The sequence below is a fragment of the Phalacrocorax aristotelis genome, chromosome 12 (genome assembly GCF_949628215.1).
Source record: "Phalacrocorax aristotelis chromosome 12, bGulAri2.1, whole genome shotgun sequence".
Classification (NCBI taxonomy): domain Eukaryota; kingdom Metazoa; phylum Chordata; class Aves; order Suliformes; family Phalacrocoracidae; genus Phalacrocorax; species Phalacrocorax aristotelis.
The window spans coordinates 2986130-3013504 of NC_134287.1; the positions used below are offsets into that span (position 1 = coordinate 2986130).

At 41.3% G+C, this 27375-nt stretch overlaps 1 protein-coding gene across 1 annotated transcript in view; it reads left to right on the forward strand.

Moving 5' to 3' along the window:
* WDFY4 (WDFY family member 4) overlaps positions 1-27375 on the forward strand; it is a 144522-nt gene that overhangs the window by 54588 nt on the left and 62559 nt on the right. The window contains exons 29-39 of the mRNA XM_075107505.1: positions 195-400; positions 1017-1186; positions 1734-1859; positions 2318-2479; positions 2592-2789; positions 4314-4431; positions 4994-5151; positions 5596-5834; positions 8096-8205; positions 9141-9332; positions 9897-10036. Coding sequence (XP_074963606.1) covers positions 195-400; positions 1017-1186; positions 1734-1859; positions 2318-2479; positions 2592-2789; positions 4314-4431; positions 4994-5151; positions 5596-5834; positions 8096-8205; positions 9141-9332; positions 9897-10036 — 1819 coding nt within the window. The remainder of the gene's footprint in view (positions 1-194; positions 401-1016; positions 1187-1733; positions 1860-2317; positions 2480-2591; positions 2790-4313; positions 4432-4993; positions 5152-5595; positions 5835-8095; positions 8206-9140; positions 9333-9896; positions 10037-27375) is intronic.

Genomic DNA, 27375 nt, shown 5'->3' on the forward strand with positions numbered 1-27375 from the left:
TTAAGTGGCTTGAACTGTGTGGATGAGTCTGTTGTTGAATCTTTGTAATTCTATCTTGTGGTAAACCTTTAATGAGATTTTTTTTTCTAGAGAAACTTGAGCTTCTAAATCACTTAAAGGAGATTTTATTTAAAATATTTTCTGTCTTTCACCATGTCTCCTTTCATGTTCTTTTATTTTCCTGTTTGTCCTAGGGAACAAGAGGATACATTTTTGGCACTGGGGCCAGACTGGTTTCTGCTGTTCACACAGAGCTACCTGCACTCTAGTACAGTTGTGCTAGGAACCAAACTACTTCTGTGCTTCCTCCACAATCGTGTGCTGCTGAAAAAATTCAAGGAGGGGATAGTGGCTGGGCGCTGGCTGGAAAACAGCTCCGCAGGGTTGAGTATTCTAATGGGTATGTGTTGGTTTAATGCTCCCAAAACAATCCCTTGATCCAGCTCAGTGACAGGAGATCACTGAAGTAGGTGATAGGAGAATTCCCACTGATCTCAGTAGACCAAGAATTTATATTACTTTCTAGGGCAAGCTTGTGCCAGTACCTCAGCTTTTCTGTGCTGAAGAGTGGAAAGAATTGCTTCTCCCTTGCACAATAGTTGGCATTTCCGATTAGCAGTTGCAGGGTGACAGGCCTTTTTGATTTGCATAAAATCAGGCTAGTTGATAAGCCTGTGGGGTGTTCAGATGACAGCTTGTACCCTGAAACCTTCAGTTTCTTTAAGACTTGTTCAGCTTGCTTTTTGATAACTAGACCTGTGGTTCTGAGAAAGGGAAGAGAAAGGAAGAAGAGTAATTCAGGGAGAATCTTCTGTAACAGTTTTTCCCACTGTCACTTTTGTTATCTGTTAGTCTGAGGAAGGTTTGTGAACTGTTGATATTGCAGCCTAGCAGAGTACTGACTGGCCTGGGACACAGACAAATGAGGATAAATTTAGGTCAGTAACCCTTCCCCCAATATGGCATTCATTTTTAGACACTTCCTCAGAACGTTTTCCTTTTCTTTTCTTTTAAAGATAATTTAAAAACTCATCCTCCAGTGCCTGAAAATGGCTCCTTCTTGATTTTTGGGTTTTCCGTGTTGCAAAGATGTCTCACCGATCACGTCCACATCCCTGAGATCTACTTGCTCGTGGCAGGGCTCTTTCTGGCAACTCCACAGCCTGAACCACCCGAAGCAGCCAAGGTACCAAAAAAATAGTGGACAGCATGAAGCTGCTATTGCTTTATTACTTTGGCATTTTGTGGCTTTTTCTGTGAGAGGATTCTCAGGCAAGGTAACCCTATTTGGTTTTTGTACAGCTAAAAGTGGTCATTCATACTTTAAAAATTAAGTTAACTTTGATTTAAGGAAATTTGTGTTTGCAACAAACTTGTTCACACAGGCGTTAAATGCCATTTACCTACTGTACTTTAGAAGGCAATTCAGATTAGCTTCCCTGTCCTTACATTTTCAAGACTCATTAAGATCTCGGAATTAGTGGATTTGGGTACTTTCCCCCAGTGTCCTGAGAAGCCATAAGGCATTTTTGCCCTGACAGTGCCAAAGATATCTTTCAGAAGAGGACAATCCATTAGTGCTATCCTGGGGAAATGCATTTGATAGGAGAGGGAGGAACTGCTGGAGGTGAGGACATTTTGGTTTTTTTCTGATGTAGAGAGAGCAGGCATTGTTCTTGGTGTACCATCAATAATTCCCATCTCTTCTTGAAATTTATCTCCTCCTATTGTAGAAAGATCTTGACTCTATGTTGCAGTGGATCTTGCAGCACCATCTGTCAGAGAATGTCCTCAAAATTGGGTTGTGTGCAGAGGCAGCTGCTTTACTGCTGGAAATGGTTAGAGTTACTGTGGACAAGGTAAGCCTTTTGTTGCAAGGGCAGTGCAGTGTGAAGGGCAGAATAAACTGCCTGAGAGTGTCAGATGTCAGCGGCAATCCTTACCTGTAACCCCTAGCTGCCTTCTTGCCCTCACAGGGCAATAGTGAGCTTGGACTTCAGAGTGTCAGCACTGCTGTTGGCTTGGTTACGTTACATAGCCGACGATGTGATGGGCTCATGTTTAAGAACTTCTGGACACAGATTGATCTGACCCACAGTATTACCCATTTTGTTCGTTCTTGATGACAAAAAGTCGATTCCTTTCTGATTGGGTGTGTCTTCAGTCTACAAGCTGTGAGTTAGCTGCTTGTGCTTTGCATGACTTCTCTGTGGCCATGTCATGTTTGCTTAGCTGTTTAGGAATACCTAGAAAGGAGCAAAGATGAGATTATATGAGTGAGAGGAACGCTGCCTTGACTAGATGCATGTTTGTTCAGCCTATTGCAGATGCAGAAGCCTCCTGGGAGATTGCCTATCCAGGGAATGTTATCCAGTTTCTGTGCTTGATCTATCACAGTTATACTCAGGACCCCGTGTGGCACTGTCCTGACTTCTTGAAAACTTTGGGTATGATTGCTTTCCATTCTGGACCACCCAAGGTACGTGCATTTGAGCCAGCACAAGCCCTTCAGATCAGAAATGGGTTGTTAGGAGGAAAAATCATTTTACTGGGGAGATTGAGTTAAAATGCATTGCTGTCTGCTTCCACAGGGAGGCTCTGAAGACCTTTTGTCTCCTGATGGTCCAGCCATCGCTGAAGGGAAAGGCTGTGCTGATCCCTCCTCTGTCCCGCTCCTACCACACCCTGCCAAGAAACAAGTGTGGGATTTTGTGCGAGTCCTCCTGATGGACAGTCTTCTCAACATCCCAGCAAACAGACAAGGGCATCCACTTGAGCTGCTTCTTGAGGTCTCGCTTGTAGTCATCGGGCTTTGCTTCTCTACCTTGGACTGGGGGTGGAAGGACAGGACCTATCCTGCTAGTGGCCTAGTGAAAAAAGTGCTAACAGTGATGAAGAGGTGTACTCAGTCAGCATTTCTAAGGGTCTAGAATAAGGCTGGGATCACAGCTCTTAGAGAGCATACACTACTTCCTGGCAGATCTGGACAGCCTACTTAGTGGAAAGGAATTCCTACCTTTTCAGTAAGGAAAAAAGGCCTTTTCTGCCTGCACTGCATGCATGTGAACTAAGAAAATGCTGCCCCTAGACAAGAACAAGGGCATTTTTCGGGCAACCATTTAACATTGAAGTAAGGCATGAAAAAATTTCTGTTTTCTGTAGTAATACCTGTTTGTCATTAGAGCAGCCCCTGAATTTTTTGAGAACAGAATACTTCATATGGAGCGTTCCTGTGTACTGATTTTTTGAGACAATTTCTTTTCAGTGCTCGAATAAACCAAAACCAACTGTCTTCACTTTTAGGACAGATTAATACAAGCTGTAACAGCTGAGTCTGTATTATGGTTTTCAACAAGCACTAGAAAGTGTCGAAGTAGTCTGAAGAGAGGGAAAACAGAAAATTTGGCCTTCAGCTCCAAATTGTCTATAGTCCAGGTGTCCCAGATATGAGTTCTGATGCAGACTTAGCTTAGTAATACAAACAGTAATGAGTATAAGCTTGACTGCAACTGTCATGAGTTAAATCATCTTGTGGAACAGCAGTTCCCTAAAGGCTTATACAATAACATCTCAAAGCTTGGTACAATTTGAAATAGAGGATGGCTATTCTGATTATCTGAATCCTGAGCCTGCTAAATGGAGCTAAAGTTCCCTGAAGGCAAGATCTCTTGGGAACCACCTGTAAACACAGGTTCTGGCCCTCTGCAAAACCTTGTTTGTCTTCAGTGTCAGAGGGCGACAGTGCTGTCAGCTAGAGAGTGTAAACCTATGTAAGATTTCCTCTTTTCCCAGCTCAGGTATGAGATTCTGCCATCTCAGCTGCTGCCCAGTGACTGTCCACATCTGCACTCTTGCTGAATTCTGTATGAGAGGTGCCTTGTTGCCTTTGCACACAGGAGTACACCAGACCTCTGCATTTATGTGTTACTGTGGATTAGCTGTCACAGATAACTTCTCAGCCTGCAGCAGCTGTTCCATATGCCCACACCAAGGGCTAAAGTGTGCAAGTGAGGTGGAGTAGTTGTCCTTGCTCTCTGTGTGTGCTGTTTTTCCCCTCCTCTTCCTAACACAGTGCCTAGGTGTTTAAGGGAAATGTTGGGCATCTTGAATTATCTCAGATAGTACTGATAGTCTTTTGGAATTTCTACTTGCTTCTTTGAGCAAAACTTTTATGGAATCTGACTACTTGGCAGGCATAATCTGCCGAAGATCCAATGAAAACAAAGGCCTTTGAATAAAGGCTGAAAGTGAATTTCAGTCTGATTTCCTGCCTGTTTTCCTGATGTACTAATATGTATATGGTCACCATATAGGCTTCTCCAGAGGATGCCAGCAGTGAGCAGAAGAGATATTTTCAGACAAAAGTTTTACTGTCTGCTATGGATGTCTTCCATGTTACCAGCCAAGGCGAGGGTAAAACAAGACCAAGAGGTGAGTGGCGTATCAGATCATTTGCCAGCCGCTATTTAGCATGTAGCTTTAATTGCTAGAAAGGTTTGGAAACAGTAGCTAGAAGGACAGCCCAGCCTGCTGAGCCGGACTGTCCATTCGTTCCTGCTACGCCAGTTTGCATAAATCACTGTAGTTCTACCGTTTTTCTAGAAAGCCTCTTCACTTTTTTCTCTCTCTTTGAGAACAGGTTCTGATCATTAAAAAGGGAGTATTTAGAAAGAAACCTAGGTTTATACTTGAGCACTTCTGGAAGCAACCCTGATAACTTAGTGTTGCTGCTCTCCTTTCTGAGTCATTAGTTAGACCAGTCCTTCATGACAGTATTTTAGTGAGATTGGTTCCGTCCTTAAGACGGAGCCATTATTTTCAGTCTGAGTAAGGTATTTCTACTAGATCTGGAGTTTTCTTAGACATATCCCAACTCTGAGGCATTATGTCATGAGATTGTTCCTTCTCATCTCTGTTAACCTCACACCTCACAACAATTCTTTTTGCATTTCAGCTTGTTTTGAAATAATCAATGCTCTTGTATTCTCAACAGGGACCAGTGATCCTTATGGCACCCCAGAATCAACTGCACCTGTATCCATGATGAATATTACTTATTGTGTTCAGAAGCTGGTTGAGAAGCTGAACAGCAAAATGTTTGCTGCTGACCCCAAGCAAATCCTGATCTTCACTGCCAGACAGATCATGGGGGTGAGTCACATGAAATCTTTTTCCAGCTGTTATCAACATGTTGTAATGTGCTCTGCTTCACACTGAGGTTGTGATACCGCAGTTCTCAAGAAGATGGGTGTAATCCATTTGGTGAGTGTGATTATTCCTCTTGCATGAGCACATAATGGCTCTAAATGACAAGAGCTGCACTAGATGGTGCAGCATATAGAAGGGATAGTTAGCTCTTTTGTGCCACTGTCTGTTGGCTACGTACATGTTGCTGAACATGAATAAATTAATCTCCTTCACAATTCTGGGGACTTCAGCAGAAATACAGGAAAACTGAATTTGTATCTAACAGGTAGTTCAGGGGAGTTTTGCTGACGTGAGTTTGCAACAGCTTAAATTAAGTGAGAGGAGTGGATCCTCGGGGAGACAGTTCTTTGAGCAAGCCGAGTACTGTTCTCTTTTGTGTTTTCACAGGTCTTGGAAAGCTCCGTTTCTCAAAAGGAAGTTTTCCTCAGTGCCCTATACAGCTGTTTAAACAGAGCTATCCTATACTGCCTATCCAGACCACAACTATCGCTGCCCGAACAGTTTAATCTCCTCAACACACTCAATGTCCTGCAGGAGCAGTGGGACATTATTTTTGCAACTTACAACTCAAATAATAATTTCATCGTCTGCCTAATGTACTGCCTTTGCCAGCTGAATTCGGGCAGGTACAAATGCCTCTCAGCATAATGTTTGTTTACGTCTCTGTGCAGTTATCTATGGGAGTGGGTGCAGAGGGGGAGATTTCACGAAACTTAAGCAATATCCATTTTGGGGAATCACTAGAAACTGAGATTGAGCTTCATTCAGCTAGACCAAGCAAGCATTTGACCCATTGGGCTTAGTGCTCTGGGGGTTTAAAGCACCATTCTGCTGTACATAGGGCAAACCTTCCTCTCTGATTTGGAGTCTGATGAAGTGGCAGAGTAAAGCCACTTAGGGAAAGATAGTTGATTTCCTCATGCCCTTAAAAAAAGAATGAAAAGCAACAGAAATGTTTTGGTGTAATTTTTTATCATTTAGTTTGGAGGAGGAGGAGGTTACTAATATGCTTAGTATTCTGGAGGGAACGGATTATCTTTTAGCAAGAAAGTGGAAGAGAGAAACTGTTCTTCAATCAGAAGGCTATTTTCTCCTTGAAACACTAATGAGCAGAAAATTTCCTACCACCTCAGAGGCAGGCTAGTATGTGTGTTTGTGTGTTTATGGGTGTAATGGTGGATGGTAATAATGTAATGCTTAATTCCTTTTCTTTTTTTTTATTTTGAAAGGGTGTTTCATTTCAGAGACACCCAGACAAGCTTGCCTGGTTGTCTAAGCAGAACCCTTAAATTTGCACATAGGTTTAATTGCTACTCGTTATTAACCAAAAAATCTGTGTGCATCTGTTTTACTCATCCAGCGTTTCCAGCAGCTTGCTTACTTCGGAGTAGTAACTGCAGTTAACAAGTTTGAACTGATTTCAGTGGAGCTGGCTCACAAGCCCATCATTAAAATGAGAATCTAGAAATCTCCCTGGGATGTGGGCTACCATCACTCCACGAGCATGCACGTGGCCATTCTTTGAGACACCTGCATGGATTAATTTAGAGATATGTTTTTTCTGATCAGCAGCTATTCTTGTGTGGGTACCTTTAAAATATACATAAAACTGTGCATGGATATTGTGGATCTTTCTGTTATGGTTATTGTTATTTGGATCTGAGGTGCAAAGTCCTGGTCACACTGAATTTGGGAGTTTTGCCGTTGACTTGGATACGGCTAGAACATCCATACCCACTTTGCTGTTCTTACAGGTGATGTGTCAGAGGGACCCTTGTTAATGTAAGCTGCGGGGTTATTTTGGACAACTTTGTTTGTCAAAAGAAGTAAATATTGGCTAGTGCTTTAGTCACACTAATGATGTTTGTTTCAATGAGAACCTTCTGTGCTGCTTAGATGATCTGAATTGAATCCATTAATACAGTATCACGTCAGAAGCACATGAGCTGCACTTCCTGAGGTCTTTTCTTGATTGTTCTTATTCCGGTCAGATAATAATTTCCAGGCCCAAACTCTTGAGATGGGGTAAGGATTGTTTGTATGTAGCAAGAGCATAAACATGAAAAAAAAAATATTACAGAAGGGTTGGTGTTAGACAAAATCCAAACATAGCAGATCCAGGGAACAGAATTGTGGTATTTAAAAGAAAATCAGAAATAAAAATGGCAGCTTTGCATACCCAAGAGAATTGACTCTCCCGTGTAGTAGCGCCTGTTTACAATTGAAAGAATGTACTATGTTACTAGTGGCTATATATAATATATATCTTAATGACAGCACTTCTGTACCAAGTGTACATTGTCTGGATACCGTTGTGAAGCCTATTGCATTTATTTTAAGTATTACTGTTGTGCAGAAATTCCTGGTGTCATTTACCTACTGATGGGTCAATTATCTGACACACACCCTGCACAGCCCCCAAAGCAGCTCTAACTCTTGGCCATAGTGATGTTCTTAGTTAAACACATTCACATGACACTAACTTCATGGTGCTAAAGTCTTTAGCTTTTTTGTGCTAAGTGCTTTATAAACTGAATGCAGCCCTGTGTTCCAGATAATTGAGATGAATGGTAGATAAAAGTGCACTAAGGGCAGGGATAAGGCATGTACAACAGAGTGTTCCATAGGATCTTGATGAGTGTTCCTTGACTTTGAAAACCAGACTGGCAGTGATTTAGTTCCCACTTCCTTTAAGTTCTTCAGTATCATGTGATTGGTGTAAACCCCTGAGCGTGGGAATTTCAGTCTACTAAATGAATCAAGTAGGAGTGGATGTGTAGAAATACCTTTACCATTTCCGCTCTCCTCAGTTTGTTCTAATTCTGGTTTCCTCATCTGCCCTCTTTTTCTTTCCTCTATTTTTTTTTTTTTTTTTTTCTGGTCACAGCTATCCAGAAGGTTTTGGGATGGATGCAAAACCAAAGTTGGCTTCATATCACCAAATTTTCCTTGCACCCAGTGAAGAGGAAAAGGGCAACCTGCCTACTCCAGATGATGGTAATTTATGGCACTTGTTGCCTTTGGCTTACAGAGCAGGAAAGTGCCTGGCCTAAATAGTTATCAGAGCAGCTCTTGCAAGTGCTACTTAATTGTCTCTTCAGTGTATAGACACTGCAGGTACAGCAAAGAGAAAAGAAGGTTGTGCTAAAAATTACTTCTGTTCGCATTATCTATTTTTGTTTAAAATTCACACCCTGCATACTCAGGAACAATGGATATCAGTTTGGAGGTCTCTTCCCCATGCCCCCATGTGGTGGACAGTATCAGGGCCCAGATATATACTATTTTCTTTTTTCAAGGCCTATACAGAACTTGTGTCTGTCTGTTGTACACAGGAAGAAGCGTTTTGATCATTAAGAGAAACACTAGAAAAAATTTTGGGCAGGATTCAGGGTGGGAGCTGTCAGCTGAACCCTACAGCAGTGTGATGCTCTTTTTTTTTTTTTTTAAATATATATTGGCTTAGATATGATGCAACCTAATAAATCTTATTTGCAGGGAAATACAGCAAAACAGCTCAGCACTTCTTTGTACAACGTCCTGTTGCTGTGTCAAATTGTTTCATGACTTGGTTACCTTCCCCCACTGTCTCTACCAATGTTTGGTAACAGGATGCTTTAGCACTCTACATATAAGATGATCATAAAAATTCCAATGAGATGGTTTTCCAAGGCAGAAACTAGTTAGAATCATCTGTCACTCCTACTTGTTTCTTTCAGGGAGTTGAAATATAGTAAAAGAAATGTCCTGGTGTTTTCCCTATTAGACTAATTAGTCTGACTTAGAACCTATGGAGCCTGTAGGCGAAAGGGAGGAACTCCACTGACTGGACCAGTGCTGTTGCAAATGAGATGCTTTTGGTTTATTTGCTGTTTGACTTGTTACACACAAAAAAAAATGGTTCTTCATTTGTAGTTTCTTTTGTTTCCTAGTCCATCAGGAGATTCTGAGAACAGTAGAAATCATCTGGAAGCAGCTCATTTCTCAGAGGCGGCAGGCTCTGGAGGACACTTACAAGATGGATCTTTCTGTAAAAGGAAATGACAAAGAAAGGGACATGAAGATAACGGAGATCACGCCTTTATGGGAAGAAATTATGACAAAAGCTTGGCAACACTTGATAGGTCTCTGTTCTTCTATGGAACACTAATTGTAGTAAGCAACAACATTGCAGTAAATGTAGCACTTAATGGGAAGTGGCTGATTCCTTGGTTATACCCTTCCTCTGCACATCACCTGCTAGACAAATCAGATTCTCAGTTTCTCTCACCCAGGATTGTGATTGCTTTCTATGTCACGCCCCAGCCCTTCTGTAATCATCTGGTGGTGTTGTAGGGCTTGTGCTGTACTGCAAGAAAGAGAAATCTCCTTAGACTGCATCCCATTGGAGAATTTAAAAAGAGGAGGATATTCGGGTGAAGAACGGGATCCCAATGTGTGTAGTGCTGCTGCAGGAATTCAAAGTTCATATCTTTATAATGACACTGGTCTATGGCAGACCTTTTGAGGCTTTTAAAAAAAGACTTGAAGTACGTGTTAATTCAGTGGTCCTTTTATCCATAGAAGGACATGCCAGCTGGAGTGAGGCACTGCCGTGTTGTTGTCTTGTATATGTGGATACAAACCCTCTAACTTCCCTCAGGCTCAACTTCAAGTCTTATGAGCTTTTTTTCTGTTCTGGCCCACAGCATCTGAGAAGAAGATTCTCCAGAACAAAGGAGGGCCAGGCCTGTCACAGAGCAAGCACAATTCCTGGAGCGAAAGCCTCTCTTCAGCTATTAGGTTGATGCCTGGCCGAAACACAAAAGAAATAACATGCAAATCTGAGGTAACTTCTGCTTTTTGTCTTTTCTGGCTCTGTCACTGGCTTGGCCTTTGATATGGCTCCGGAGAGTTTGCCTGGACTTCAGAGTCTTCTGAGTATGTCTGTTGTCATGTTCCATTGTAAATTAGACACCTATTTCAGTTAAGGTTCCTTTTCTAGACTGCTAGAAATAATCACTAAGAAATAATCATTGATCTGAAGAACTTGAGTTGGCAGCCTTAACATGGAATCACAGAATTGTTTACGTTGGAAAAGACCTTTAAGATCATCAAGCCCAACTGCTACTTTTCACCTGAGGCCTAATTATTGCACTTTAAAGGAAAAACCTAAGCAACGTGTGTGTGGTTGTTCTCACAGGGCTCTGCTTGTATCAGAGCAAGGTGAGGAGATGTTGGCTTTGCTGCTGCTTTTGAGTTACATCACTTATGTAAAACTTGTCCTTTGGACACTGAATTAGTAGAAAGGATAAGGTATTGCCATAGTACTGTCCTTTCATTTTCTGTTCAATATGAAGTATTAAAGGTCCGAATTTTAGTTTAGTCTCAAGAAATAAGGAGGCAAGTGTTTATAGAAACCAGGGATGGGTCTGGAGGGTATGCAGCATTCCTACCGCCAGCAGTGCCACTGGACTATCTTTTCCATGCATAAGTTCCTCCTTTGCTCAGAGAGGGCCATTTCCATGTTTTTGCTGGGCATTTGTCAAGAATACAAATAAAAAGCACCAGTCAGATGTTACTTGTTTGTGTGTTAGGGCTACAGTAACCAGCTATAGGGTAGGGTAGCAGTGCATTGGCAGAGCATTCAGAGCTTTGTAGAGAGCTTAGAGTCACAGAATCTTTAAGGTTAGAAAAGACTTCTGAGATCAAGTCCAACTGTCAACTCAACACCACCATGCCTCCTAAACCATGTCCCTAAGCACCACATCTACATGGCTTCTAAATACCTCTAGGGTGGTGACTCTACCACCTCCCTGGGCAGCCTGTTCCAGTGCTTGATAACCCTTTCAGTGAAGAAAGTTTTCCTAATATCCAACCTAAACTTCCACAGCACAGCTTGAGGCCATTTCCCCTCGTCCTGTCACTTGTTACCTGGGAGAAGAGACCAACACCCACCACGGTACGACCTCCTTTCATGTAGCTGTAGAGAGTGAGAAGGTGTCCTGTGTTACTGCAGTGCTGAACGTGTTACGTTCTTTTTTTCTCCTGCTGAGGAGACACTGAGTCTGTTACAGCACCAGTTTAGGGGGTCTTAACCTTCTAGCTCAAGCTGTAGCAGGTTGCAGCTTTATCCCCAGTGATGACTGCTTCATTTCCAGGTGCGTTGATCAGGAAGGCTATGATACACAAGTAATATGTCTGATAGTACCCTACCGAGCTGCAGGTTTTTTCTCAACATGGCACAGCATGCTTCTCATTCCTTAAAATCACTTTGCTGCTTACAGAGTGAGCAAGTTCTTCCCAGGTACTCATGTAGACTGTGATGTCATACTACCAGAGCATCGACTATTTGCCCTGGGGTCTGTTTAATTATTTTTTAAAATTAATTTTGATTATTACAGCTGATTACACCTCAGTGAGCAATGTAATTGATATTTGTAAATGTATCCCAAGGAACATTTTGTACAACATGCTTTTTGCTGTTGAAGGTTAAAGACTCCGTTATTGGTTTTTCCCTAAATATGCCCACATCATTAGTTCCTCCAGTGAAAAGGTTGCCATCTGGAAAAGGCAGCACGGAGACATTATTCAGGCACAAGTGCATGAAATTGGTGTTTCTGCATCTTCTGTCTCTCTTCTGCAAGGAAGCGGCTTGTAATTAAAGGAGCTGGGTTTGGAGGAAACATTACTCATTTGGTGTTATTCCTTATCATGTCAAGGACTGACAGCTCCACAGCTCTGATAAATTGTTCCTCTCAATGAGATGCGAAGCTACAGTTCCAAATGTTCTTTTCCACTCTCCCTCTCCCCCTTTTTCCCTCCAGCCTATCTTTGAATGAGTTTGATTCACTTTTCAGAAAGATGAATTCTAAGGGGAAGAAAATTAATTTCTCTGCTCCTCAACAGCCGCCTTTCTCCGTACACTTCACAGGCAAAGTATAAGGTGGGATTTTCAGTTTCAAAGGAAGTTGGGAGAACAAGTTATGTTAAAAGTAAATGGTATTTGTGCTTCTTACTCCTATATTTGACCTTACTTTGGTAGTTACTTTAAAGGTGATGTAATGTGATTTTTGTATCATTTGCGGTGTCTCAGGTTCCTTCTGTATTCACTTGGGAAAAATCTTCAGATACTGGCCTCTGTCTTCACTACTGCTAGTCATGGACCTATGTCCTATAGCAGGAGGCACCTGGCTGAAACATTGAGGTAAAAGTAACAGTATGAACTACATATAAGGGCTTTGTCACTCACTATCTCATAGAAAAATAAAAATCTTTGCATTTACTGAGAACTAAGCACGGTTGTTCCTAACTGAGCAAAACTTAGTAAATTTGAGAAAAGTGCAGAAATGCAGCCAGGATCTCAAACCTTTGCTCAGTGGAAAGAAGGCTGGTTACTGGGTTGTTAATTTGATTCCTTTAAAGACTGAAGATAAACAAAGAAGTTAAAGCAGTACTAGCATTTGCTGCAGATTTAAAAAACAAACAAACAAAAAACACACAAAAAAATCAAACCAACAAACAAAACCACAACAAAAAACCAACCAAACAAAAAAAAATACAAAACTCCCCCCTCAACACTATCAGCTTTTTCCCTGTTGTCATTTACAAGATAGCAAGAGTGCTTTTGAGACCCAATACTCAATCTGGAAAAAACAGCAAAATGCAAACTCTTGACTCCCGCAAGAGACCGGGCCCCATGTTTCTGCTGTACTTTCACTCAGGATCCCCAGCATAAGTGAAGGCAGTTCCCTGCTATTTGGTAGTAAATGTCAAAATTAGCAACCAAATGCAGCTGTGTTTTCCCTGTACTTCTGATTCCACTTTGCTCTCTCATGCTCTGCTCTGGCTTTTTCTGGAACGCGTGATCAGTCAGAAAGGAGCACGTGATCACCTTTCTGGTTGCAGGAGGGTGATAATCTGCTATGGTAGTTGCTATCTGGTGCTGTCTTGGGAGTAGTCATGCAGAAGCAAGAGGAGCACTGTACAAAGTCAGATTTTTTTTAATGCCTGCAGGTGAAGGAGTTGGGTAAGTTCACCAGCAGAAGAGTCTGTAAGCCTCTGAATATGGTGCCAAAGGTTTCCAAATCATTGACTTTCCTGTTTCAAAGTGAGCCTTTTGATCTCTTGCTCTTTCTCCTCCCTTCCTCCCCCAATCCCCCCCTCCAATGTGGCTGTCAGAATCTAGGATATGTATTTAATTTTTACATTAGCAATGACTGATTGTTTTTGTCTTCTTCAGCAAGCTGCAAAAGCAGCAAGGGACCACTATAACAATCATATTTCAGTAAATTGTGAATCACTCAACAGCTTCTACCATGCAGCGTCCTGAGGTTCTTCCTGAGGATGAGTGCCTGAGCAAGGGTACAAGCAGCATACTTCTACCTACCATAAGACACACTGCCTCAGGACTGTAGATATAGTTGTTATCCTTCGAGCAATGCAGAGCCTCCTGAATTATACAGCAGGCCTGATCATGCCTGTCCTCTCTTGTTTTGATTCATTAGTGGCATTCCTCTATGCCAGAGGCCCACATCCCTTGAGAGAATGAAATAGAAAAGGTCTTTTTAATCCCAGTGTTCAGAATGAAGATGTTAACAGAGACCTTCTAACTTGTAATTGCAAACCCATGAACTTCATCATAGGAGTTTGGTCAGCAAATATACGCTTGTGAAGACAGCTATAGATGAAGAGCCAGCATCTGACCTTTGTGTGCTGGTTTTGCCTCTCTGTCCATTGCAAAAGAACTCCTCCTAGTTAAGTTGGGAGAATGCAACCTTTGAATGCTAAAGATTTTTGAACAATTTAATAAATACCTTGGTTTCTGCTCTGCTGCCCTCAGTGCATGCAAGGTCATAAGAGCTAAGAGCAAAACTAACCCATTTAATGGTGTAGCTCTACAAACCAGAAAATACAAAGTCCTAAGTTTGGCTTGACTGGGAGTGATTAATTTTTCTTCAGTTGTTTTTGTAGTAAGAGCCCATCTCTTGTGCTTACTTTTGTAAGCAACAGGCGGATCGTTAAACCCACAGCAAATCTGTAAAAGATAACTGCATCAATCTGCCAGAGAGCGCCTTCTTTGTCTCTGTGGATAACTTTCTGAATTCAGGAGCTCCAAGAAAAGACCTCTTGGCTGAGACTTAAGTCATTGTCAGACACAGAATCTACTTCAGTTCCTGTTGAAAATTCTTTCTTTTAATTTTTTACAATGTAGTATTTTATTTACACTGACAGCTAAGCAGTCTTGATGTACCTGCCGAAAAGAAACTGCAAGTTCATTAACTCATTTAGGAAAGTGGGTTGTATATTCTTACCTTATTGCTGAGCAAGAAGATAGTGATATGACCAGGGACCACTGGAATTCTGCATAGTTCCCTAACAACAGATATCCTTGGTTAAAGTAATAGCAAATGTCCCTCGGGCAAGCTCCACTGAAAGCTCTGTCAGGTCCTGCCTCTGTAGTTAGATCCCCAAGAGGAAGAATCAAATCTCTTCCAGGACTCAATGTTTCTTCTGAAGTCTGAGAAAGGCTGAGGCATGTTTCAAACAGCGTGTTATTTCAAAGTCTTTAGTACTTTCTTTAGTTTTAGATTTATAAGAAATTTAAACTTTTAGGTTTCTCATTTGTTTGTTCACCAGGATTTTCTCTCAGGCCAGCAGCTAAAAGTGGTGTTGTTACAGAAAATTATTCATTTGTTACACGAAAAAGAACAATCTTTTCAAATTTCACAGTCAGCAAAAAAAATTTTTTTAAATTGTTTCACATGTAACACTCATTTTTAAGATAAGTATGGCTAGGATACGAGTATCTCTAGCGATTAATCTGTGGCAGTAATGCATTGTATTTTGGGAAGTATTTAAATATAAAATTTCTATTGACTTCAGAGGGAGTTAGCTCCCAGGCTTAAATCCCCTCCATGTTGGAAATGTAAATCTCTATAACACTTAGGAGTTTTTTAATGTGTTTTGCACAGTACTAAGACTGACTTACTTAGTACAAACACTAGCTGCGTCACATAATCAGCTAGTCCTGTCACAGGCACAGAATTAGTCCTGTCTGGGGCAGGGCTCTCGCCACACACGAGTCCATCGGGACAGAGCACTGGGGCTTCATTCACTCCTGGCCGTCAGTCTTGCTTCGCACTTTTTGCAGCCATCTTACAGGTTTTGCATTTAGTGTGGGGGAAGGGGGAGAAATGATCTGTTTTAAGTTAATACGTACAGATCACACTCACCAATTCCTGGGCGAGATGCCTGTGTGCAAAAGTCTGTGTTTTAGAGGGTAGATTTAAACAAGGCTTTTCAAGCAGAAGTGTTTAACGTTGAACTGGAAGGCTGATGATGTATTCCTAGGCTCTTGTCAGGGCACAGAAGGCTCAACCCCAGGACGTAAAATCAGCATTAACTCCAAATGCTGTGTGTCTGTGGGTTTTGACTTCTGCAGGAAAGAAGCCTTATCCTAAGTTGATGGACGTGAATCTACAGAGACTTGGCTGTTATCACCCAAAATGTCAGTGGCAACACTAGCAGCTGAACCCAGAGCTAAACAGTGGACCAGTGCCTTTAAACACTAGCTACCTCTTTCCTGCATTATTATAGCATCTTTCAATGAATGACTGTAAGATCAAGGCTGATGCTGACCAGCCTGGGTTTTCAAACAGTAGTAGAGCCACCACAGCAGAGAGTTCAGTGGGGAGGTACGTGAGGCAGCGGAGGGAGAGCGGGGCTGAACAAAAAAAGCTTGCTAATTTGCAATGAAGGAGGGACAAGCTCAATTTAGCAGTTCATGGTAGGTGAAATGAAGAAGATAAAAATATTTGAAACATAATCACTATTATTTAAACAAATATTTCTCTTACCAGGCACTCAGTTGGTCTTTTATCAGCTTTTCAAGTTAACTGAGTTAAAAAAACCCCAAACATATAATGACATTTCTTTGAAAAGTGCATCATTTGTGTAGCATCTTTATCTTCATAATAGAAGGATAATTAACATCACTAATTATCTAATTAAGTTCATTAACTATCCACCAACAGTGCACCGTGAAGTTGACATTATGTTCTTCTGTCAACAAATGCTTTGATTTCTTAGGAAGTAATTAAAATGTAAATTAGCATGTCATTAAATGCACAAGGGAAGTTTGGAATCAAATAATCATTTCAAAACTGCTCATAGCACACTTTTTTTTTTTACTTCAATGAAAACAGGCACTTTACTATTAATGATGTATATTAAACAATTTCCATTATAATATTATTGTCTTGTTTAATAACTGGTTCAAAGCTAAATTACAGCTGCACCAAGCTGGAGAAAGTTTCTTCAACTTTGAACAAAGCAATTTTTATGTCCTCTTAAGCAGATATCTGACACACTGCTCATTTATCATTTTCTGATTGTTTACAAGATCATAAAGAAATAATTCAACAGGTCAATAAGATAAGAACTACATTAAAAGATAAAGTGCAGAGCTATCTAATTTCATGTAATACAAATCACTGAACTTTCTGAAATATATGGGAATAATTTCCACCTTCGTTGAAGATAGCTGTTCAACAGAGAAGGTGGAATGTAAGGGTTGTGTGATGATGAATACAAATTATTAGGCTGACCCAGACCAACACGCCGCTCACCCTACAGTCTGTCTCCTAAAAATCCAATACTGGCTGTATAGAAGACGGTGAGTGACGGCACAATGCACAGTAGGCAATCTGTCCTCGCAAAGGTGTTCCTTTCTTGATTAGTATCAGTTTCATCTTAAACCTGAATACAATAAATAATCTCTTCCCAAACCTTTTGTGGATAACTATTTTAAACTCATTGGTGTCCTGTTGCAGTTAATTTAATTCATGTAATTATACATTATATACATTAATACATTTAATTATACATACTTCATTTAATTATACGTTGTATGAAAAGATGTTTTCTTTTATGTTTCCTGCATATTTTTTTTAAACACACTTTTGTCTTCCAAGCTAGAGATTGTCTCTGGTTCAGGCTTAAGCTTGGATATAGGATTTCAGTGAGTGGAGTTTAATGTTTAAAGCTGCTGGCATTGAAATCTCATCTTTCAAGAGCTGCTGGTTGCAGAGTTTTATTTTCACATAACAGAGATGATGCCAAATGAGTTGAATGGTGTTAATGTGGATGAAATCAGAGTTTTATTTGTTTGCAGAGGAACCCTAGAAACAAGTGCTAGCAACTGAAACAGAATTCTTTTTTTATTCTCTGCTGAATCTAATGAAAGAAAAATAATTTTTCATCTTTCTTGGTTCATATATGTCCATTTTCTTCTGGAATTTTGATGCGACATCTTATAATAATTACAGAAAGAAATTGTTTTAATTAAGATGCTTTATAGGGATTGTTTGAGTCAAAAGCCTGAAGTGGCAATTTAAACCGAATCAAACTCACACTTCTGTTTTAAAACTTTGGGTGGAATCAACATTCTCATCCATAGTTTTCCCACAAGAAAATGACTTTTCATTATTTTTTTAGTTCCATATTTGTTCTATTTTTAAAGACAAATAATGGTTTTTTTCAATTGTGCTATTTATTATTAATAATCTTTATAAGGAGAAGAATTATGGCCAATTTTGCTTATCAAGAAGCTATGAGTTTATTATATATGGTGTCTTGTCTCATGCAGGGAGCAGTACAGAACGCACATAGGAGTCTGAGTGCCCAGGAAGTTAAGTGTGAGTTTCTATCAGACAGCGGGGACTGAAGATACCTGAGTGTAAACTGGATGGTGCTACATGCAAGTAGAGAACAGGAAATCAGGGGAGGTCCGAGAAATCCCTGCAAGATGAGTATAGGATGCTGACCTGTGCTGAAGGCTGTGACCATTCAATTCTTGTTGTTCTCATCCTTGCCTCTCATGTTACATCCATGTTCTCTGCTGCAGGGTAGCCTGTCGAATCCAGGATTTTTCTACAGGCACTGAAAAACTCCAGAATTAATCTTATCACCTTTAAATGTGTGTCTTTTTAGGAAAATGGGTAATTTTAGAGGTCAGGGAAGAGATGTTTCTTTGGAGGCTTAGAAGTGCACATTTTTCTTGAATAGAAGCCACAATTCCGATGTAATCAGAAAACACCAACGCATAAGGCTTTCGGTTACATGCATTGAGATACTACGTAATAAAGCCCTAAGTTATATACCCCTGTAGGACTTCATAGAAAATCACCATTTTAAATAGAAATAGGAAAATGGAGACTAAAAACAAGTGAAGGAAAGAAGAGGCCCTGTTGTTGTTCCCTATAATGCCAAAGTCTGACCTTCAACTTTTGCTAGAGGTAAAAGCTAATACCTCTGCTGTAACAGGATGGAAACTGAGCCCTCAGGAGGTTAGGCGAATTATCCCGAAGTCACAGAAGTCATTCTCAGAGGTAGAATTCAAGAACACGTCTCACCTCCCATTGTGCTTTTTTTGCCATTAGGAGAGAAGTTATCTGTTCTCCCAGGAATTCATCTCTTCAGTAGTATCATCTGTTGAAGGAGTGTGTGTATGCACACATATGGACATATACACATATATATATATATAGTTGCTATAGAAGTAGAGCTGCTTCTGTGCTGCCTGAATTTAGCTGATAAATAGAGTGTGGAAGTCTCCTCACATGTACACCATACTCTGGGTTTATCCTCTTGAAACCCACCCCTGTGCGTGGGTACATTTATGATGCACTGAAATATGGAGGTTTTTCTCATTAAGTTTGCTATTCCCCAACCAACTGGCGATGCCAGGAATCCATCCATGATCCTTAGGAGCAGTTGGCATTGTGCATTAGCCTCCTAGCGGGTTGAAGCACAAAGCTTCCATGCAGCACTTAACTGCTGGAACTACAGTCTGTTGAAAAACTAAATGAATTTTGGCAAAGTAGCAATAAAATCCACACGGCAATAATAATTTTGTGATTCAAAAGAGCCTGCAAACAACCCTCAGTGTGGAGAGTATATGCTAAGGACTAGGACAAACTGGTCTTTGATCTGCTAAGGAAAATGTTATCTGCCTTAGCTTAATGCTTGTTATCTGGTGACTAATGAAACCATTTTTCCTCTTGTGAAATGAACCTGCTTGCTTCCTAGCTCAAAGTCAATTATTTGAAAAGTAGTTTGGTCACAAAATGGGTGACTCTGCACAGGTTAGCCGCGTACCTGGTCTCTGATTCATTGCATTAGATTGAGTAGCAGTAGTAAACTTGGAGATGTTATGCACTTCGTCACTGTATCCGAATACAACAGATGGTGAATTGGAGACTTCACCTAGCTCTAGTAATTTACTATAACACTCGGATTCTTCTCTGTAAAACTGCTGTCCTAGATGTAATCCTATCCTCTGCTTGTGAGGCTGATGAAGAAGGGATTGATTTATTCTCTGTGACTTAGCAGAAAAGGACCAGAAGTGCTGGGCTTTAATTGTGTATGTCAGGAGGGGAAATTCTAGTTAGATGTGTGGAAGGAGCAGCGTAACAACTGAAGTGAATAAAAGAAGATAGTTTTCACACCTCAAAGTTTAGGTTCAAAACTGCTGACAACCTAGCTCTGTAGCTGTGGAATTCATAGTGGTTCCGGAATTTTCCATTAAAAAGGTTATTGGCTTTAGATGGTGACTGCAAAAATCAGTTTCTTTTGTGAGAAAGTATCTCCTCCTAAGTCCCATCATCACTGACAGAAGATCCAAACTGGTTAGGGTCCATGCAGTCCAGAGGGCAGAGCTGGAATACACGGCTGTTGAGAGGAGCAATGCTGCACCACAGGTGGGTGCCGTTTGATGTTGAGCTGCTGGAAAATACATACTTAACTAAAACCAATTTGCTCTTTACAAAACGGCATTTTCTTTGTGTTCTATTCCATCAAAAATGCAGCTTTTCTCTTTGATTTAAGACAGGAAGAGTGTATTACACTAGTATCGTGTCATTTTTCTCATTATAACGATGCTAATTTCCAGATTCCCTCTTTTGTAGTCATCACACATAGAGGTTTTAAGCATGTTTAATCGCCACTTCCAAGGTCCAAGTGCTTCCATAGCAGACAACCTGTATACAAAAGTTGTGAAGTATATGCCTAAACATATCTGAAACACAGTGATTTCTTGAATCACCATCGTGAAATCTGTTTCTGCGATGCACAAACTCTGCCACTGTCACGTATGCCATTTCCGTACAGTTTGTGTCCCTAAGAGCTCCTCACCTGCTGTTCTGTTCTTCTATGTCCATGGAATACCTTCTAAAAACCTAGTGATTGCTTGAAAAACTGTAATTAGATCAAAAAGCCTTCCATGTAGAAATGTGAAAGTTCACGTTAGAAGAATAAGGTATGTGGACTCTTCCTGTGATACAAGATCTAATATTTGGTAAATCGCTATATTAGAATATGATCTGACAGTGGGAGCATAAGAGTAGAAGGGTTCGTCAAATTGTTTTCCCCCTCCCGCTACTGCATGCTGTCACCATAGACACCCTCTTTGTGGGCTTATCAGGCTGTTTCAGATTAATTCAGATTGGGTTTTGCCCCATCACCAACCTCCCTTTCCCCGCAACCAAGTCGTAGTGGCAGGATGTTCCACAAACCCATTTGTCTTAGTTTCCCCATCTGTAAGCTAAAGACTTTGACCGCCTTCATAAAGACCTCCAAGACGTACTGGTGAAAAGCACTGTATAAGTGTAGATATTTTTTGTTATATCTGCGATGCTGTATGAATGCTTTTACTGCATGTGCTAATATTTATAATACTTGTTTTGTTCAGAAGAGCTAAAGTGGTAGGCTAATATCACTAGCTCTAGTCCTTGACAACAGATGATTAAAACACATGCTTCAAAACACGTGTGTGGGTATTCTCGCTATCATCCATGGGACTGTTCCCTTGGCACAGTGAGGGATCTGGATAGTTGGGCTCCTCCAAGCCTTGTCTTGAAGTTTATTTTTATTTATTAAGAGTTTTGGCACATACTGTTGTGTGCGTGTGTGTTCTGTAATACAACACATAGACTTTAATTCCCCAGGGAAAGCCCCAGAGCGCAGAGGTCCAATGACGTAATGTTTCTTTAGGAAAGAACCATGGCATATGTGGCGTCTGTATCATGCAATATGAGTTTATTATGGCAAGCCTGAATATTTATAGGGTGCAGGAGTGTTAAGTGAGAGAGGGGTGTATATATATATAAAAAAAAATTAGACATAAAACATTCTAGAGCTCAGCAGAGAACTGTTAATATTTTTATTTTTTTTTTACTTTTCAACTATTTCTTATTGCAAGCAGAGTTTCAATTGCTTTAGTTGAAAGAAATTATAGAATATCCACTCTCTGGGTTTTTTGGCATGCTAATTTCTCTGCCAGCATTTTTCTCCTTGCTGGTTTTCCTTTTCCCCAGTCCTAATAATTTTCTCCTCTATTTGCATGAGGTCTCCATGCAGCAAGAGGAGAAATGGTTTTTGATTCTGTGGTTTGTTTTTTCCAGTAGGGAAATAGCTTGTAAATTCCATCACCTTTTCGAGCTCTAAATATTGGCTGGGGAATCTGAGGCAGCAGAACGACCTGATTCTACTTAGAATGTGATTGTCTAAGGCTGCGAAGTAGAGAAGGCTGCATGAAAAAGACTTAAACCATGGTATCATACTCAGATATTTAGGCCAGGATGGATCAATATCGCCTTTTGGTCTGCTCTTCCCTAGAACACAGGTCATATTTCTTGCATTTACAGCTGCTTTTCTGAATGTGAAACTCAAACCTTATATGATATTACACAATATTATCAAAGCTGGCATATTGTTTCTGTTCAAGATCGGTATTAAGCTGGCACTGTTACATTTAATCTCCTGCATAAAGAGTTGCCACCTACAATTTTTAATGGAAACTGTTCATTTGTTTGCAGCTTCTTTGCACTAGTTGTTCATTAAGCCTTATAGTGTGATTGTTCTGACTGAACACTGAGTAAATAATAGCCTGGTCTGTATTCTCCATGTTTATTGCGTATCTTTTTTCTGGTTTTGTTTTGGTTTGTTGGTTTGTTTTGAGGATTTTGTGGTTTGGTGTGTTTTGGGTTTGGTTTGGTTTGGTTTTCCAATCACAGTGATCTCCAATTCTGTTAACTGTTCATTTCGTTTTACAACCAGATGGTTTTCTTGTGGGGATGACGATCAGAGACACATTCCTCTGGCTGGGGATGGTTAGCTGTACCTCATTTGGAAGCCAAAGTGGCTAGTCTTCAGTTCACTAGACGTGGCTAGCAAATTTTTCCTTCTTAGGCCCCTTCATGTATTTCAAGGGCTAGGAGCTGTGAGTCAAGTCAGTGAGAATCTTTCCAGTGTGGGCTTTGACCTTAGGGGTCCGATTGGTGACCATGAATGAAATACAGACTATAAGTAACTTTGAAACAGCTGCCAGTAGAGCACTGGCTCGGCTTGAATAGCCTGTGGGTATCTGAAATAGTTGTTAATACTTGGAGGAATTGGTTGTATATTCTGAATGGCTTCTACCCTTTGTCCACATGGAGCTGGGATCTCAGCTCTTCTCTACTGAGTCTGGCTCAACAGCACAGAGATGCTGTTGCTTTCTAGGTCAGCCTTTATGGGAGTTTTATATGAATTATGGAATAGTTTTGTGAGGCCACAACTGTGATTACAGGTTTAATGATGCTTTAAACAAACAAAAATGTAATGACTTTCATCAGTGTAAAACAGGAGCTTCCTGCAGGGAAACACCAATAAATGTGACTTCACGGCGGGGGTGCAGACCTGGCTGGCAGCCAGCAGTAATCGGCACACCACATAGACCTTGCGTGTTAACTTAATTATAGCACAGTGCAAGCAGCAGCTAGACAGTTTGCTGTGAGGAATCACTGCCAGCGTGGCACAGAGTCCATGCATTTAAAAGTTACCCATCTGATCCACGGCTTTAGGTAGTGAGAGGCTGGGACATTCACAGCCAGTTTAGCCTCACCAATCGACTCTCAGCAATCTCACCTTTGTCAGGGAAGCTTTCATGGGCATGAGAGCCTTTGCCTGGCACTGGGGGCACTCTAACCACTCCTGTATAGTCTCTGAACAGCTTCTGCCTTCTCTGTCACTACTGATCCTCAGGAGTTTATCAAAGGAACAGATACTTCTGCCATTCTCTGTAATGCCATTAACGGTCAGCCATTCTAATTCCTTTTATTTTTTTATTTCTTTTTTTCCTTCTTTTCTTCATTTCATGGCTCTGTTGTACCTATTGTAAGTTCCTGGAAAGGGTAAGCAATCTTATTTTGGCTTCAAAATCGTGTTCAAGTAAGCCTGCGTCCTCCATACACATTTAGCTGGCACATGGAAAAGATATTTATGATTCAGTTGGATACTGTGACTTTTGGGATTCTGTTTGTTTCAGTAGTGATTAGGAGTGTCATCCTGAGACAAGTCCCAGTGCACTGTACCATTGACTTCAGGGGGGAAAAAAAAAAAGGTTGTTCTTTCAGAGAGCTTTTGGTTTGGAAAATTTTAAAGCAAGTACGCCCAGAAGATCAGACGTGTTGTCAGGTAGTTGTAACAGGATAGCTAGAATCTTTTTCCAAGAAATACACTGTCAAACAGGAGAATTTTTTATCTGTGACTGTTAGTAAGAAGGCTGTGATATTGAACTTCCCCCAGTAGCTACTTGTCAGCAGTCACATGAAGAGATACTGAGCAAGGAGAGAAACAGATAGAGCAGCTATCCTTGTGTTTGCATAGGAAAGTCTGAGTTACAAGACTGTAGAACAGTCTCATGAGTGTTGGACAGCCTGTTAAAGCAGAATCCCATGCTGGTTCTTCAGTTGCCTTCATGCAATAAGATAAAACAAGCCAGAAGCTTACTCAGCAGTTGTTCAGTGCTTCAGCTATGTACACAGCCTTTCAGTATCCTTTGTCTCTCTGAACAGGCAAAAAAATGTCATGAGAACAAATGGTTTACTTCAAGTCTTTTTTGGGACTCGGAATTTCATAGATGGCTAGGAGAAAGGGGGGAACAAACCTAGCATTTTCAAAGCTGCAAGCTTGTCTTTAATCAAAGTTTAACAGGTGAATTTGAGGAATTAGTATGATAGTGAGTATTCTAAGTGGTGTTTTGTTGTTATTTACATGATGTTAGTTTGGTACCTGAGGGATTCCATTGAGTTTAATAATGTTTCTGCTGACCATTTCAAAAGAGAGGCTCAGATAGGGGTTGCTGTTTGAAATTTTCTGGTTTGTGTTGTGTAAAGGTCTTGGCTATGTAAACCTCGTGAGCCAAAACCTGTGGGTTTTGGTGGAGTAGGTAAGTAGTAGTCCAGGAAGACTGGACATTCTTCACGAATGAAATCTTAAAGGCACAGAGCAGGCTGTCCCCATGTGCCAAAAGATGAGCCGGTGGGGAAGACCAGCCTGACTGAACAGAGAGCTTTGGCTGCAACCGAGGAACAAAAAGAGAGTTTATGACATTTGGAAGAAGGGGCAGGTAACTCAAGAGGACTACAAAGATGACATGAGGTTATGCAGGGAGAAAATTAAAAGGGCCAAAGCCCAACTATAACTTAATCTGGCCACTGCTGTAAAAGACAACAAAAGAAATGTTTCCATAAATACATTAACAGCAAAAGGAGGACTAAGAAGAATCTTCATCCTTTATTGCATGAAGGGGCAAACATAGTGACAAAGGATGAGGAAAAGGCTTAATGCCTTTTTTGCCTCAGTCTTTAACAGTAAGACCAGTTGTTCTCCAGGTACCCAGCCACCTGAGCTGGGAGACGGATGGGGAACAGAATGAAGCACCTATAATCTAAGGGGAAATTGTTAGTGACCTGCTACATCATGTAGATAGACACAAGTATGTGGGGCCAGATGGGATCCATCCAAGGATACTGAGGGAACTGGTGAAAATGCTCACCAAGCCACTTTCGATCACTTATCAGCAGTCCTGGCTAACTGGGGAGGTCCCAGTTGACTGGAAGTTAACAAATGTGACACTGTCTGCAAGAAGGGCTAGAAAGAGGATCCAGGGAACTACAGGCCTGTCAGCCTGACCTCGGTACTGGAGAAGGTTATGGAGCAAATCATCTTGAGTGCCACCACATGGCACATACAGGACAACCAGGTGATCAGGCCCAGCCAGCATGAGTTTATGAAAGGCAGGTAATGTTTGACTAGCTTGATCTTCTGTGACAAGGTGACCCACTTAGGGTATGAGGGGAAGACTGTGGATGTTGTATACCTAGGCTTAGTAAAGCATTTGAAATTGTCTCCCACACCATTCTTCTGGAGAAACTGGATGCTCATGGCTTGGATGGGTGTACTCTTCAGTGGGTAAAAAACTGGCTGGATGGCAGGGCCCAAATTGTTGTGGTGAATGGAGTTTAAAACAGTTGGCAGCCAGTCACAAGTGGTGTTCCCCAGGGCTCAGTAATGGAGCCAGTTCTGTTTAATATCTCTATCAATGATGTGGATGAAAGAATCGAGTGCACCCTCGGTAAGTTTGCAGATGACACCAAGTTGGGTGGGAGTGTTGATCTGCTCGAGGGCAGGAAGGTTCTGCAGAGGGATCTGGACAGGCTGGATTGATGGGCCGAGGCCAATTGTATGAGGTTCAGCAAGGCCAAATGCTGGCCCCAGCACTTGAGTCATAATAACCCCATGCAATGCTAAAGGCTTGGGGAAGAGTGTCTGGAGAGCTGCCTGGTGGAAAAGGACCTGGGGGTGTTGGTCAACAGCTGGCTGAATATGAGCCAGCAGTGTGCCCAAGTGCCTTGTATTAGAAAGTGTGGCCAGCAGGACTAAGGAAGTGATTGTCCTCCTGTATTTGGCACTGGTGAGACCACACCTTGAATACTTTGTTCAGTTTTGGGCCCCTCAGTATGAGAAAGACATTGAGTTGCTGGAGTGTGTCCAAAGAAGGGCAACAAAGCTGGTGACAGGTCTAGAGCAGGTCCAATGAGGAGCAGCTGGAGGAACTGGGGCTATTTAGCCTGCACAAAAGGAGGCTCAGAGGAGACCTTATCACCCTCTACAACTACCTGAAAGGAGGTTGTTGCAAAGTGGGTGTTGGTCTCTTCTCCCAGGTAACAAGTGATAGAACAAGAGGAAATGGCCTCAAGCTGTGCTGGGGAAATTTAGGTTGGATATTAGGTAAAATTTCTTCACTGAAAGGGCTGTCAGGCATTGGAACAGGCTGCCCAGGGAAGTGGTGGAGTCACCATCCCCGGAGATATTCAAAAGCCATGTAGATGTGGTATTTCAGGGACATGGTTCAGTGGTGGACTTGGCAGCACTAGGTTAATGGTTGGACTTGATGATCTTAAAGGTCTTTTCCAATGCAAACAATTCTATGATTCTAAGAGAATGAAACCCATTTCATTTCCCTACTCCATGAGTTTAAGGATTCCACCCCACTGGACCATTATTCATGATCTTAGCCTGTGTAACTCTGAGGTTAGTATTATAGTCTCTGTTCTGTGGTTGGATCGGTAGAGGTTTAGGGCTATGGTGTGTCTTGCTGAAGATCACATAACAATCTGTCTGCAGAGTGGGGAACGCAACTTGCAATCTCTTGACAGCAGTTCACTAGTCTTGTGCTTGCATAGAAACCCTTAGCTTGAGAAGTTCATTCCAATAAAACAGCAAATGAAATGTATGACTGTTAATGTGGGTTCACTGTTTTGTGAGTCTAGTGCATCCTAGAAGGAAGTTCTGTCTGCTTTGTAGGCTGCTTTGGAAAACACGTATTTCCAGAAACACCTGAGTTTAGGGCATGTCTGTGTTGTGTAGTGGAGCAGCAGCAGTTATGTGTGTCGTCTTGCACTAGTACAGCTCTACAGGTTTCCAGTTCTACAGCTAGCTCAGACATCTCTGCACCACAATCCTGTTAAACAATGTTATTTATACTCGAAGGCACTGGTTGCCAGAGGACTTAGGCTCCTGAATCCCAAAAATGTTTTTTGAAGCCATTGGTTTCCTGTCTGCAAAAAGGGCACACGGACCATTCCTTTGTCTGCACTTTCTGCTTATGCAGCAAGGAGCAGGTGTATAGTTACAAATCTGGATCCTTACCTCAGTTGGGACCTCTACAACACGTAACTGTCCCTTATGCTACTTGCAGTACAAACTAATTCAGCTCCAAAAGGAGGAGCCTTACATTTTATTTGTGGTTTTCTTTCTCCTTCTGAGTAGTTTCACTAATGACCCTTGTTAAGATCATGAATA